This window comes from Poromitra crassiceps (assembly GCF_964638095.1).
Source record: "Poromitra crassiceps genome assembly, chromosome: 15".
NCBI classification, from domain to species: Eukaryota; Metazoa; Chordata; class Actinopteri; order Beryciformes; family Melamphaidae; genus Poromitra; species Poromitra crassiceps.
In genome coordinates, this window is record NC_139634.1 from 45,560,918 (window position 1) to 45,577,131 (window position 16,214).

At 43.5% G+C, this 16,214-nt stretch overlaps 1 protein-coding gene across 2 annotated transcripts in view; it reads left to right on the plus strand.

Moving 5' to 3' along the window:
* LOC310789855 (adenylate cyclase type 2) overlaps window positions 1–16,214 on the plus strand; it is an 84,728-nt gene that overhangs the window by 44,772 nt on the left and 23,742 nt on the right. For both annotated transcript variants that reach the window (XM_083651555.1, XM_083651554.1), the window contains exons 12-19: window positions 1,896–1,927; window positions 2,299–2,352; window positions 4,618–4,681; window positions 5,114–5,211; window positions 5,451–5,535; window positions 8,916–9,053; window positions 9,379–9,459; window positions 13,887–14,062. In XM_083651555.1, coding sequence (XP_083507681.1) covers window positions 1,896–1,927; window positions 2,299–2,352; window positions 4,618–4,681; window positions 5,114–5,211; window positions 5,451–5,535; window positions 8,916–9,053; window positions 9,379–9,459; window positions 13,887–14,062 — 728 coding nt within the window. The remainder of the gene's footprint in view (window positions 1–1,895; window positions 1,928–2,298; window positions 2,353–4,617; window positions 4,682–5,113; window positions 5,212–5,450; window positions 5,536–8,915; window positions 9,054–9,378; window positions 9,460–13,886; window positions 14,063–16,214) is intronic.

Below are 16,214 nucleotides of genomic sequence, written 5' to 3' on the forward strand. Positions count from 1 at the left end.
CAGTCTATTCTTGGAACCCCCCACCGTTGCCACCGCTGTGCGTCAGCGCGAAAGTGAAAGCGTTTTCGCCATCCATTTTACAGTATGAGAACGGCTTCCTCGCGCTTTTCCCTCCAGTTTTGGCTCGCCTCTTTCTACTCTGGAGAGACATGTCGCCACTCAGTGGGTCGGTAAAATAGATTATACACATTCAATACCTCCAATATTGGTATAGGAGACGTAAAAGGGTTAGATCAACGTCCCACCGTCAAAAAAAAAATCGTTTTTTTTACGTAAAAACACGTCATTGGCAGTCAACCGTTGGATTTTGTTTGACGTAAAAACACGTCATTGGCAGTGAACGTGTTAAGATGCAAGTTGAACTGAATCTACTGTCAATGTGCACAGACACACTAACACAGTGCACACTAACACACACTAACACAGTGCACACACTAACACAGTGCACACTAACACACACTAACACAGTGCACACTAACACAGTGCACACACTAACACAGTGCACACATAACAGAATACACTAACACAGTGCACACACTAACACAGTGCACACTAACACAGTGCACACTAACACAGTGCACACGTAACAATGTGCACACACTAACACAGTGCACACGTAACAGAATACTTCAACCATCACATCTTTTGTTATAAGCGTGGACCTTCTTTCCAGAGACACATGGTTCTGTTTCTTTCTGACGGTCTGCCTCAGTTTTTCATCATACCGTATGTTCTATAGCAGTCCAAGGCAACTGGCGGCCCACGGGCCGCAAGCGCATTTTTTTTTTTTTTTTTTACAGTGCACCTGAACTCAACATGCAAGATACCCGCTGAATAAGTGTCCAAATGTTCATGTCATTCTGGCCAATACTCCACTTCTGTTATAGCATTTCAGTCTGGAATATGGAATATCTTTCAATAATCTTTATGACTAAAAGGCTAAAAGTAATCTCATGTGTAAAAAATTACTGTTCTACATACATTGAAGTACAAATTTAAATAATTAACTCGTTGGTTTTAACTCGGGCCACTTACTGATACCTATCCTTTTTTTTCAATATTTTATTTTCAAGTTTTCTTGAAACAGAACAAGACAAACAGGTACAGGGGAGAAAACAAAACAAAAAACAAACCGCAACGACACTCAATATTACAGTTTCGTAATATAATATCGTGCTACCAGCTGGAAAGGATGCTTATGTGCTTCTAGGAGATGCTGTGTAAGAGGTCAATGAGGAACTAGCTGGGCAAGTCACCCGCCGCCCCTAACCTCATCGAGGTAGGCCAGAAACGGGTCCCAAATACTTTGAAATGTTTTAATTGAGTTGGTCCTTATAGGGACCTGAGTCTACTGATACTTATGCTTAAATTAACCCACTCATATTCTGGTTTATTTCAAGAAAAACATTTTGGCTAGTGGAAATTCTAATTGGCTGGTAACTTTCAAATCTAGCAGCCATATTGGCAGGTGGTCAAAAAAGTTAATTTCAAGCCCTGCAGGCAGAACAGGTGGTGACATACGAGTGAATGAGAAAAGGATCAAATATTGGTGGTTAAGATTGAATAATCACATCACAGCTGTTAATTTAAAATGAGTTATTCCTCTAAAATCCGGCCCTCTGGTAGCGAGGACATTTTTTTGTGGTCCTCTCTATCATCAAAGTTCCTGGGTTACGGCATGACAATATTTGTTCGGCCCCAATCTGGGCAACAATCTGGGTTTCTCATGTGGCCCCCCATGAAAAATAATTGCCCACCCCTGTTCTATAGTGTGTGTGTGTGGGTGTGTGTGTGTGTGTGTGTGTGTGTGGGTGTGTGTGTGTGTGTGTGTGTGTGTGTGTGTGTGTGTGTGTGTGTGCGTGCGTGTGTGTGTGTGTGCGTGTGCGTGTTTGCAGGAGACACCACCTGCTCAGAACAGCCCCAGCTGGTAAGCTCCTTTCAATTCTTAACACTAATTGTTAAACTTTCTCTATTATTCTCTCAAATGGGTTTGCATTTTGTTTGAGTGTGAACTGTGTTTAAAGTAACAGTAACATCTTCTCCTTAAGGTTAAACATTTTAAGGAAAACGTAAGCACAAGAGTTAAGGGTGTTTTGTGCAGCCGATTCTATTTTATGGACACCTTAACTCGTACAATAAGGAAAATCTTAACTTAAGGTTCTTTGTGCAACCGGCCTGCAACTCCTTATATTTTTCTGTATGCGGCCCACAACCAAAAAGCTTTGGCCACCCCTGCCCTAAGGCATGAGGTGTTGTCTTATGGATGAAGCTGTGTCTAATGTGTTGTTTTTTTCCCAGGCTGGTTGTGGATAATGATGTGAGGGGATCGCTGGACACGCTGGATGCTGCTGGGTAATTCTGTGGACAATTCTGTCATTACCTGTTTTTAAAGGATTCTTTTCATGGTTTTGTTTCCATTAGTTGTTAGTACAGTGAGAGAGGATAATGTTAGTACAGTGAGAGAGGATATGACAATATATATATATATATATATATATATATATATATATATATATATATATATATATATATATATATATATGACATTAGTTGTTAGTACAGTGAGAGAGGATATGACTATATATATATATATATATATATATATATATATGACATTAGTTGTTAGTACAGTGAGAGAGGATATGACTATATATATATATATATATATATATGACATTAGTTGTTAGTACAGTGAGAGAGGATATGACAATATATGTATATATATATATGACATTAGTTGTTAGTACAGTTAGAGAGGATATGACTATATATATATATATATATATATATATATGACATTAGTTTTTAGTACAGTGAGAGAGGATATGACAAGCGACAAAGTTGACAAAACACATTTGAATGCACAATATTAACGGCCACTCTGCTAAAGGATTTGGTGTCCTATCATCGCAAAAGCGGTAATTTAGCGTTTGCGCTCGTTTAAAGCCCCAATCAGTAACTTTTTCACCTTAATATAACAGCTTTTTAGTCATTGAAGATGGTAGAATGACTTGTAACAGGGAGAATGTCACCTCTATTGGTCTATTGGCCCTCCAAAGACTGCGGTCAGCTGAGCCGTCGTTTGCGAAACCACAGTCAAGCCAGCCGCCACTTGGATTTTGATGCGCGTCTATTCGTGATGTAACGGTACCGCTGCTTCACCGGTGTTCGGAGCGGGCTAAAAAGTAAAGTGTCACAATTCAGCCATCCTTTCTCACATTTACTTTACCACACTAGATCGACATTACAACACACATAGTGTATGGAATGAGTGTTGTTGAATATGTCACAAAAGTCCTACCTTATTGACCGATCGTAGCAGGAGTTTCGCTTGGTACTAGCATGTTGATGCTATCAACAAGATGGGGAAAACAAGCATTTCCGGGACTGGTTTTTCAAAATAAAAGCACGATTCGACTCCAGTCTAGACCACTGAGCTAAATAAATTGCTCGACACAGAAGCCATTGGAAAATCATTATTCCCTGAAATTGTCTTTCTTTATGAGATTAAAGTGGCTTTAAAATCACATTGGTCCATAAGTTCAGACAAAGGCTGACATATTTGGGCACAGTATATCCCTATAGCCTACCTATAGACTGTCATCAAATGAAGCATTTTCACTGTATCATTTTGGAGAAATTGATAGTCAAAGCCTCAATTCTGACATTGAAAAAGGTGTTTTATCGATTTTCTAAGTACTGTAAAATCACAAAGCTCCATAAACCCAGACCATGCGCAACGCACAATTGCTCAACTTCACATCACTGATGACATCAATCACTGATGACATGTGATGTCAGAATGAGTAAAAAAAAATCTGTCTATTATAATATATGGACGACGCAGTGTCTGTCTCCACTTCCTACCACTATGCAAAAGTGAAGCCAAAAATATCTTGTTTCTGCGAGCTGCCATCTTGCTTGTGTGACATCATGGGGCACAAGTATGCACAGTAGAGTCAGGCTGAAGCACGAAATATACCTGACGCATCTGCGGGCAAATTTGAGTTTTCAAAAATAATAGTCACTTCCGTGAGGAGAAACCCACATGGAGTATAAAAGCTCAAAACTTTTTCTCGTCAGGATTCCGTGTATCTCATTTCTGTGCGATAGTCCATATGTCTAGCATAAGTCACGCTTGAGCCCCTCAGTCTGATAGAGGCTTGAGAGTGGCTGTCACAGCTGTCAATCACCCACAATAACTATTAAGAAAATGCACTTGAACATAGATCATCGTGATAAGAACTACCTAAAATGACAGAAACCATCTTTAGGATAAATTTATTTGGCATGTACTTTTTTAGTTTGACTCATGTCCCATCCGCAAACATGGAGGGGGCGGAATTAGGAAGCGAGAGTTTTCCTACTTTATTTAGAATAATTACAATGACCAAATTCTCAAAGAAGTTCAAGAAAGCGAGCGTGGAGAGGGAAATAAACGCACACGCACACACGCACCACGCATGCGCACACTCAGACACGCGCACGCACACACACATACACACAGTACCAGAGAGAGGGGGGAGGGGGGTGAGGAAGAATGGTCCGGCCTACGCAAACCTGCACCGCTTACTTCAACACATGGGTGTGATCTTTTTCTTCATGTCTGTCATACAGGAGGAGAGCCAAGAAGCTTAACTGGTTGACCCTGCTCTTCAATGACATGAGCCTGGAGAAAGAGGTAGCTTCATTGTCTCATGAACCAGAGTCATACAGCCAGAGACCTTTCATATAGAGAGACACTCCACTGCTGCAGGCTCCGCCAATAATAACAAATTGTACTCTTCCGGTCTCCTAAATGGGCGTGGTCATCAGCTTGTGATTGGCTGTCTGTCAATGGTATGAAACTTCATTGGCTGACCCGGTCATCTAAGTGGGCGTGGGCATGGCAGTGGTGAATCCAGATACAGGAAGTGACTGGAAGATGCGGTGTCTTGCTCTATATTAAAGATTTCTGATACAGCAGTGTGTGTAACTGTGTGCATGTGTGTGTGCATGCGTGCGTGTGTGAGTGCGTGTGCACGAGCATGTCATGTGTGTGTCTGCAAAATCCATATGGTAACAATGTTTTTTCATGCCCTTGACTGTCCTCAAGCTACAATGTGTGTTGCAGTTCCGCTTTTCAGAGGTGACAGGTTTGCACCAGTCAATGAGCTGCATCACTCTGATCTTCGTAACTCTTTTCACGGTCCAGATGCTTGTCTCCGAAAAGTGAGTCGCACTTCATCGTACCTCAAATTCATTCAAATCATCTTGGAGGGGTTAAATGGATGCTAATGCCATGCAGTTTTTGGCAGTATAAATGTGTTATTTTCATGTATTATTTTTGAATATTTCTGCATGCGGGGTCTCTAAACATGATTGGAAATTGGAAATAATTTGCTCCCTCACTCATACACTCGAGTGACTAATGATGTGTAATTATATCTTCTCCCCACCCCTCTCCCTAGGAACTTTGTAATGGCCGTGTCCTATGGTGCCACTTTCCCTGTACTGGTGCTGCTTCTGTCCCTCACTTTGACTGGATACTTGGAGGTAAACACAAAAAGAAGAAAAAAGCACACTATGCAGTATTTTGACCCTACTCACCTTTTTTGGTTTCCCATTCGGCAAATACTGCGTTGAGGGGATATTTTTTCATACCACCTCTGTCAAGCTGAGGCAAAACCAAAAAGTGACTTGAAAACACTACAGAATACTGATTGGTCAGAGAGAATCGTCATGATTGCGCACATACAGGTATGTTAACGGTAGCGTGTAGGATTTCCCAAACGCTCCTGTTTTTTCAGCAGTATTTTGTCTGGCTGCATTCAGCCTCTTCTGAAATCAAAATCTGTCCTCTGCCTTAGCCTCAACAGCCATTTTCAGTTGTTTCTGAGGGGAATGGAAAAGGCTCGGACATGACTAAAACCCCTCTGGATTGAAAACTACAGGATACTTACTCTAAGGTGTGATGGACAACAACCGTGGCTTTATGGGAAGTAGGCTACTGTATTAGTTTTCACTATAAAGGGAGCTCCCAGTGGATTGTGGGGGGTGGGCACATCATTGGGGGTACAATTTGCAGTGGAAAACCAACAGGTATCAAAAGCGAGTAGAGACGAGTAGAGGCATAGCCGCCAACACTCGAGATTTTCACGGGAGTCTCCCTATTTTTAACCCTTTCTCCTGCTGTGCTCTCGATTGGTCATTTATCCCGTTAATCTCCTGATTTCAATCCATTGGCTGTATCAGTTTTAAAGCCAGAGTGAAGTATCTGGTGTCATAAAACTAGAACACCTAAGGCATCCATTGGTACAGTACCAACCATACCATGCTAGCTTATCAGGGAAGGGGGCTAAATAACGTTCCAAAATTTCTCAAAATTTTGGCCAGGGAAAATTATTTTCAAAGGGGCCCCTTGACCTCTCACCTCAAGATATCTGAATGAAAATGGGTTCAAGATTCAAGATTCAAGATTTGTATTGTCACTCCGTAGTACAAGTATCACGTGTGAAATTCTTGTGCTGTAGGCTCAGTTATAACATATAATATATAACATATATATATAACATAGTGCAAATAACAGTATAACAGTGCAAAAACAGGGCATATAGATGCAGTAAAACAAGAGAACAACAAGCAATAACAGTAAACTTTTCCTTTTCTTTTCTAGCGTAGACACCTTAAAACATAATTTAACATTCTGTTTGCACAGGTGCAAATAACATAGGCATAATTATCATGTGTCATTGTAGCAGCTGCTACATGATTGTTTATTTGTGTGTGTTAAGGAGTCTCGTGGCCTGCAGGAAGAAATTGTCCCTCAGGCGATTTGTTCGTGCTTTTGGGCCCCTATATCTCCTCCCTGAGGGACAGGCTGTTGTGGGGGTGGTATGTGTCCTTGATGATCTTCAGGGACCTCCTGAGGCACCGCTGATTGTACAGTTCCTGCAGTTCTGGTAGCTCACATCCTGTTACGTGCTGGGCCGCGCGCCTCACTCTTCTTAGCGCCCTGCGGTCCATGGTGGTACAGTTCCCGTACCAGGTGGTGAAGCAGCCAGTCAGCAGGCTTTCAATGGTGCCTCTGTAGACGTCCCTGAGGATTTTTGGCCTTAGCCCACATTTCTTCAGGCGTCTGAGTCCGTGTAGTGACTGTTGGGTAGGGGTGGGGGAAAAAATCGATTCACCTAAGTATCGCGATTTTTAATGTCACGATTTTTTGGATCGATCTTTTATTCCAGAATAATAATAAAAAATTTGGGTGCTTGCAGTCAGGCCACTCACTGAATAGCAGGCCAGGCGCCGCCTACTGGTTTACTAGTGGTTTTATTACTTTATTAGTTAGTCTGAAGTAATAATTACACTTCAGGGTTAAAGTGGGTGCATCTCATTGTAAAATTGGACTTCAAACGGCCCAAATCTGGCTTCAAACGGCCCAAATTGGGCTTCAAACGGCCCAAATTTCACGCGCGTCGGCCCATATCGGCCTGGCCTGCTTGGTATCTAATGCCCGGCCTGGTTGTCCTGGCACCATTGTTCCAGGGCCTCCACCTCCTTTCTGTAGGCCGTCTCGTCGCTCCTGGAGATCAGCGGCACGACTGCTGTGTCGTCTGCAAACTTCACAATGGTGTCCGAGGTTTGAGTCACCACGCAGTCGTGGGTGTAGAGGTCGTACCAGAAGGGGCTGGAGACGCATCCCTGGGGCGCTCCTATGCTGATGGTCAGTGGGGAGGAGGTGAGGTTGCCCACTCTCACCACCTGGCGGCGGTCTGTCAGAAAGTCCAGGATCCAGTCACACATTGCTGTGTTTAGTCCCAGATCCTTGAGCTTGCTTACCAGCCTGGAGGGTACTATGGTGTTGAATGCTGAGCTGTAGTCCACGAACAGCATTCTCACATAGGTGTCCTTCCCCTCCAGGTGGGAGAGGGCAGTGTGGAGCACGTGTGCTACTGCATCCGCTGTGCTCCTGTTGGGGCAGTATGCGAATCGTAGTGGGTCGTGGTCCGGGGGGAGTGTGGGGCGGATCTGTGATATAACCAGCTTTTCAAAGCACTTGCTGGCTATGGGCGTGAGGGCTATTGGGCGCCAGTCGTTGAGCCTGGTCACTTTCTGCTGCTTGGGAATGGGGATGATTGTTGCTGCTTTGAAGCAGGAGGGAACTTGTCGGAGGGAGAGGGACTGGTTGAAAATGTCTGTGAATACGCCTGCCAGCTGGTGGGCGCAGGCCTTGAGGACACGCCCGGGGATGCCGTCCGGGCCGGCCGCCTTGCGTGGGTTGATACGCAAGAACGACCGGCGCACCTCATCCTCAGTGATGGTGAGAGGGCGGTCTGGATCTGTGGGGGGTGGGAGGTAGGGGGGGTTGGTGGTTAGGTGGGAATGGGGGGGGTGGGGGTGATGAGGGGTGGGGGGGAGGAGAGGAGGAGGGGTGGTGGGGGGGAGAGGTGGCGGGGGGAGGAGAGGGGGGGGAGGTGGCGGAGAGGGGGGGTGGGGGGTGAGGGGGCGGAGAGGAGGAGGGGTGGTGGGGGGTTGAGGTGGCGGAGAGGGGTAGGAGAGGAGGGGGGGTACTCTGGCAGAGGGGTCAAACCTTGCGTAGAACGCGTTGAGTTCGTCCGGCAGGTTGGGTGTTATGTTTGGGTTTTGTTGTTGTTCTATGTGTCCACAAGTCCCCCCTTTACAGATAAGGTAGCACGAGTATGTTTCAAGAAGACAGAATCGACAGAACAATGGATCACACCATTGATGGAGCTTAGACGAACCAGATGGATCTAATTTGGGGAGGGGGGTGCAATTGCCGAATCTCCTTCTTTTTCACAGCCTAATCTTGGCAGACATGGTAGAGGTGAGGCGAGATGAGCCGGTACTATGCCATTGAAAGGCGGCATTAGTACATTAGTAAGAAGTGTGTGTGTGTGTGTGTGTGTGTGTTTCAGAGGTGGAGTTCTAAGATGCCGCTGAGTGTCCAGTGGATCTCGGGGCTGTCGCATGGTGTCTCCAGCAGGGCGGCGCTGCGGCTCCTGGTGGTGGCTCTCTGTGTGCTTGTCACTCTGCTCATGGCCATCCTCAACTTTGTGAGTTTCCTTCCATACAGTTTGTCCTTAAATCTGTCCATCCTTGTGTCCATTATCCATCTGTCTTTTCAGTAGATCAGTTCTTTCTTTCTTTCTTTCTTTCTTTCTTTCTTTCTTTCTTTCTTTCTTTCTTTCTTTATGATGATAAATTTGTATGGCTAATTTTGAGCTAAATTGTCTTTGTCACTTTTTGAGAATATAGCATCATTGTATTTAGACAAAACTCTGTTTTGAGCAAATAGAGGTTTCAAAATAAAAAATTATCTCTCTCTCTCCCTCTCTCTCTCTCCCTCTCTCTCTCTCCTCTTATCATGATGTTCCTCAGTTCTTCATCCCAGGAAACAACTGCACCTCGATCTCCACCAACAGGACAGAGCTAGAAGCTCTGAAGCTCTACACTGTGCCTGTGAGTGTCTTTAAAGGAGCATTTCACCATATGACATATGGGTTTTTACACTAAGCCTTGTCATTTCCATTAATAGCCAAACTCTATATTAGTATAGTATAGTATATCTTGTTTTATGGACACAGAGTCTGAAATACAAGTTGATTGATATTCAGTTCTGGTATTGTCATAATCAATGGGGTCAGACAAAAAAAAAAAACTCTCTCTCGTAACGGGACAAGCCCCGTCTTTTATTGTCACACGAACACCACAATACATGCATGCGGCCACAACACACTCATGCTGACGGTGGCCGGTGAAAAGTGTCCTCTGCATTTAACCCATCCAGGCATGTCCTTTCCTCCGGGGGGCAGGCCAGGAGCAGTGGTCGCTTTCTCGTACAGCGCCCAGGGACCAACTTCGGATGTTGTCGTCACTGGTTGGATGACGATCTGATCTTCTGCATGTTTTTGGTGGGGGGGTTATATACGGAGGAACCCCCTGGGGGAGCACGGGGAGAACATGCAAACTCCACACAACCCTTACGACGAGATACCCCACCTGGGCATTAGGCACTGAAGATATGGGGGGGAACACAACCACAGCGCCCACAGTGTCCCAGGCGAGAATCGAACTCAGGACCTTCTGACTGTGAGGCGACAGCTCTACCACTGAGCCACCGTGCCCCCCTAGACTAGTGTTGGTTTGCTGATATCAGATATATCAAGTCAACCCATCAGTGTTGTCCACTTCAGATATGAAGTTTTCTCTGCTACATAAGATGTTTTTGGACATTTTATTGGGGAAACAATTTATTGGCATGAAAATAGAAACATTTTAATGTACCTTTTATTGACACAAAATATTGATTTATTGGTCAAACCCAGTGCCCAATTCAGCCTCCCTCTTTTTGAAGCCTATGCGGAAATTGCATTCTTTCAAATGGCCAGCGGGGGGGGCGCAGTTTGTGTAGCACTCCCCAGGAACATCCATTCAACTCTATGGGAAACGAGCCAACTTCTCTCTCGGTCTATAAACACTTTCCATATGAGTTTATGGTCTGAAAAAACAATTTCAAGTATTTTTCATGCTCTCACGTCATAATTAAAAATAATAAAAAGTCATAGTTGAGCAAATTATCAGAAAATATCGTTACTTTATGATATTTTAATAATATTAGTAGACACATGTAACTGTATAGATAGCATACATGTAATGTGACGTTCATAACATGGCAGACCATTTAACGTTATCTAACAGTATGTAAAGTAACGTTAAATGGTCTGCCCATGTTATACAGTAAGTGTCATAAGGTTATGTTAACGTGACATAACATCACAAGTTTTTGCAGACTTGAATGCTGTTGGTCGTTTGTTCAATTTGCTCTTCTGTATGGTATTGGACATTTAAAGATGATACACACTTGTCTTGAGGCATCCGCCAAGCCCAGCAATTTAATATGTCATCCTTATTTGAAAACATACTTTATCAGATTGATAGAACTCAACATAGCCTAAAGTCTTGCATGCATATGTCTTCTGGTAAATTAGGCATATATTGATAATCCACCAAGCAACACTTAACACAAATATAACCATTTCACAGCAGTCCAGCCACCATGGTGGAAAATGAACCATTCTTAAAGTTTGAATTATATCGAAATATATGTTGCATGGTGTAGCCTATGCCGAATTGTTACAGATAACCATATTTCAATTCATATAAAGCATTCATTGATTTGAAGCAGTCGGTTGGTTCTCCATCTTCACATTCTTCTTCCTCTCGTCATTTGGTCCAAGCTGGTTCACTCGACATCAACGATCTTTATCACATCTTATTAACAACATGCCTGCTCTGACCAGACAACTATAATGGGCTCGTTCTGTGATATTTGCGGTACATTCACATTCGGGTACATGATTTACCTTAGTACATAGCCTACACAACAAGGTTCTTTGTTGGCAATGTTTATTGACAAAAGCACACTGGCAGATACATATACCAAATGGTTCAAAGTAAATCTCTCAAAGTCTCAAATCTGTCAGCATTATACAGTCTATGGTCAGCATTTGGCTTGTGTTATTGCAATATCCTAGGTTGAACAACTGATGATCAGCGATATTCTCACAGTAATATGTTAACGTTACCATTATAAGCTCAGGAGAGCAGAAAATTATATAATGAGCCATGCACATGGGTATTAAAACGTAGCATTAATTTTCACAAATCATTTGACCAGGGGGCAATGTGCCTCTGTTGTGTTTTGCTGTTCCTGCTCCACCATGGTACTCCGGCGGCCATCCCTTGAAGAAACAAACAACACCGTGTTATATTAATCACTATAACATTAATGCCACCAAATCGGTTACAGTCATAGCAACGGTGCTCGCCACCTTGATCGCATGTTTACGTTAGCACACGATGCTAATCGAGCTAGCGTTAGCTTACAAACATGAGCATCACTCAAACAGTCCAACATAGCAGAGCACCAAGTGCGTGATCAAATCCACCTCAGTTATAAAGTTTAGAGTTTGCCCATAGATATAAGGATATAATTATAAGATAATAAGTATAATAGCAGTTTACCTTGTGGAGGCTTAGCAGCAGCTAGCAGGCTGCAGGCTCACACCAGGCTCACACCACACCATGGTCTCTTGGCCAGGCCCCGGACAATACAGTGGTCGGCTGGCTGGACTGCTACTCGCCCATACCTTCAGGCTAAAAGTTATTATATTTGTTTTCCTGGACCATTTCACCACTGCAACCAGCCAGCCAGCGAGCAAGCTAGCAACCAGAAGCGAACAACAAGATCAGTTCAAGCCTGTGAGACAAATTCGGAAACTCCCCTGGCAGCCGCTAGGGGCAGCCGCCCCCTCTCCCCGTACTTCAGTGTAGAATTAATCCATTCAACCAATCAACGATGAGCAGGAAGCGGGAGATTCAAGCCTCATTTTCTTCTATCAAAACCCAATGGGTGACGTCACGCTCACTTAATCCATCTATTATACTATCAATAGTCAAACCCTAGTTGCCAATACGGAATTCAAGCTTATTCTAATGCAGTAAAATGTATGAGATACAAACTATCAAGCATTGAACACAAGGCCATAGCCACCGATTCAACATTGGGGGGGACGGGCACCAGCAAAAAAAAAATGGCCACTTTGTCGCCAGATTAGAGGAATATTAACATTAAGATTAGATTGTTGTGATGTCATTATTCACCTTTTCTCACTCACCTCCATGTCACCTCTCCCTCCCTGCCCGGGTTGTAGCAGGCTCATTTTTAAAGCTAGAGCGAAGCTACTTATATCATATGAAACTAGAAGATCTAAGGCATCCATTGATACCAACCAGGACATGCTAGCTCGTCAGCAAGGGGGGTAAATAAATACCGCTCCAAACTTCGACAACATTTTGGAAAGGGAAAAACAGACATGGCCATATTCAAAGGGGTCCCTTGACCTGTCACCTCAAGATATCTGAATAATAATGGGTTCTATTAGTGCCCCAGTCTCCCTTTACACATGCCCACTTTATGCTAATCCATGTTATTCTTTCCCCAAAAATACATGCATTATAAATGTGTTATTTTGGCCTATTCTGAATATTTCTGCATATAGGATCCCTAAACAATATTGGAATTGCAGAAATTTAGTGTGACTGGAAAGCTGAGTCTTGTAAATTAAATTAGCCCAATTGTATTCATGTGTGATGATGTTAGTCCCCATCATCTACATTGTGTCTTGTGTCTGGTATGTGTGTGTTGAGGCTCTACTTTAGCAATGCAGTCATGTAAATTGGTGGTATTTATTGCCATAGTAGATTTCACTTTGTATGTGTGTGTGTGTGGGGGGGGGGGGGCACTTCAAGTCTGGGTCACCTTGGGGAAATCACACTGTGTTAATCCGGCCCTGATGATGAGCGCATCTGAATATTTTTCTCCAACAGTGACTAACAAATCAACACAAGGTAGCAGCTTACATATTTCTCCCAGCATGCCGCTTGTTCCTTCCAAACTTTCTACATGAAAGTAACTAACCAAATTAAATGAGTGGTGGGTGGAAATAATAATAAGCCTACTCTTATTTAAACATGCAGTTTTTAAACATTCAATAAAGACAAATTAAAAATAGACTATGACTCGACACCCTAAGTGATACACACGTTATGGGAGTGGTATATATACCCATTACATCAATTTCCGTGTTAGTAGAATGGTTAGTTCCTTGCTCTGCTCTCCCCTAGGAGCCAGCGCCACGAACAACTGTATCACAGTAAATCTGTTTTATTATTTTTTTACATCAATTTATCGGGGGGGGACACATTTGTTCAGGCTTAAATATTGGGCGGGATTTGTCGTTCTCAATGTATAATGCCACTACAGCCCTGATTGAACATCACACCCATCTTGTCACCTGCACATTTCTCTCTCTCTCTCTCTCTAGTACTACCTGTACTGCTGCCTGCTGTCCATGCTGGGGGTGGTGGTGTTCGTCAGGATGTGCCTGTCACTCAAAGTGTTGCTGCTCAGCCTGGCCGTGGTCGTTTACCTCACCCTTTTCCTCCACGTTTACGCCCCCAGGTCCGACTGCCTCATCAGCCTGCTCTACAACAACACCACGTGAGTTACACTTGAATAAATAAATAAATAAGTACATACATACATACATACATACATACATACATACAATATACATACATACTGTTGGAGAAAAATATAAGTTCCATGGGCCTGTCCTAATCTATAAGCTATAATTGCATACGCATAATTATGCTATGCCATGACATGACATCTCACACATATAGATTCACCCGTGGCATTGAGGACTCTTTTGCTGAGACCATGGGCAGTGCATCGTGTCCAATAACAACTGATAACTCTCTCAGTCAGACTGCACGACGCACACACATTTCCAAAGTTCATCTCAGTCATCAAGTGTTTTAAAAGGTGTAAACCTAGAAAAAGTGCGGGTCCAGACCATATTGGCGGTCGGATAATAAAGTCCTGCGCGGAGCAATTGGGTCCCATTTTTAATTACATATTTAATTTGTCTCTCACCCAGCAGAGGGTGCCGTCCATGTGGAAGCAGTCCACCGTTGTGCCTGTTGCTAAGAGCAACAACCCAAAAACACTGAACGATTTTAGACCCGTTGCTCTGACCTCTCTGATCATGAAACAGTTCGAGAAACTAGTCAAGACAGAACTCGTGGCTAAAACTGAGAGCCTGCTAGACCCTCTTCAATTCGCGTACAGGGCTGGTAGGAGCGTTCAAGACGCAACTGCCACTCTACTCAACTTGCTTTATAAGCATCTAGAAGGAAGTAAAAATCATGCTAGGCTGCTTTTTGTTGATTTCTCGTCGGCGTTCAATACCATTCAGCCCCATGTTCTGGTAGAGAAATTAGTTGGCGCCTTCGGTCTAGATCCATGTCTGGTGGGCTGGATCCTCGACTTCTTAACGAACAGATCTCAACGTGTAAGGGTTAACGAAATACTGTCCAGCCTTCTGTCAACTTCCACTGGTTCACCTCAGGGCTGTGTTCTATCTGCTTTCTTGTACATTCTTTACACCAATGACTGTCGTAGCCGCCATGACAACAGATTCATCGTCAAGTATGCTGACGACTCTGTCATCGTCAGCCTGCTTGGCGATGATGAGGTTGGCCACGGTCAGGTTTTGGATGACTTTTTGTCCTGGTGCAATGACGCCTTCCTAGAACTTAACATCTCGAAAACGAAAGAGATCTGTATCGATTTCAGACGTCCCCCCCGTACTACCCAGAATAGTGTCGTCCATGGTCAGTCAGTGGACATTGTAACCAACTACAAATACCTGGGCACGATTATTGATGACAAACTGAAATTTGACTTAAACACCGACATGCTATGCAAGAAGGGCCAGCAACGCCTTTACTGCTTGAGGAAACTAGCCAAGTTCCAAGTAGACAAGAGCCTGATGAAACTGTTTTACAGTGCTTATATTGAATCTGTGATCTGCTTTTCCTTTATCTGTTGGTACGGTAACCTCTGTATCAAGGATAAAAATTCCCTCTGGAGAATTGTGAAAACAGCTTCTAAAGTAGCCGGCATCCAACTGGAGAGCCTTGACCTTAGCTATAACAGACAGATGCTCAAAAAAGCTCTGTCCATCCGCTCAGACAGTGCCCACCCACTCAGTTCAGACTATATGCTACTGCCATCCGGCCTCCGCTTGTGTGTCCCACGGACCACCAAAAACAGGTATAAGTATTCCTTTGTCCCCTCCTCCATCCGTGCTGTGAATGCTGCTGGAGGAAGGAAAAGATTACTGAGGAATTAACGTTTCATCAATCTGCTATACCAGCAGTCGGCTCTTTTATGTTCTTAGCTCTTCTTATGTCTTTTAATTTGTTTTTAATTTGTTTTTTAATTTGTTTTATACTGTTTTATCGGCCGTACCAGCCGCTGGCTCATCTCGTTCTTAAGTTATTAGTGTTGATTTATTTATTTATCAGCCGCACCAGACGTATGCTCTTTTATATTGGCCCATCGTATGTCTAAATGTTGTTACATTCTGATTATTTATGACATTGTATGTATGGTCTGCACTTTATGTTTTTATGTTTCAAGCCTCTACGCCTTGCTGTAATCCAATTTGCCCTTTGGGACATTAATAAACTACAAGAACAAGATCTCCCCTCCTCTCTGCCTTTCCTCCTCTCTCCGAGTATAAAGCATATGTTAAACTGTCAGTCATCGCTGAATATTTGGACTCTGTATGACATGATCAGAT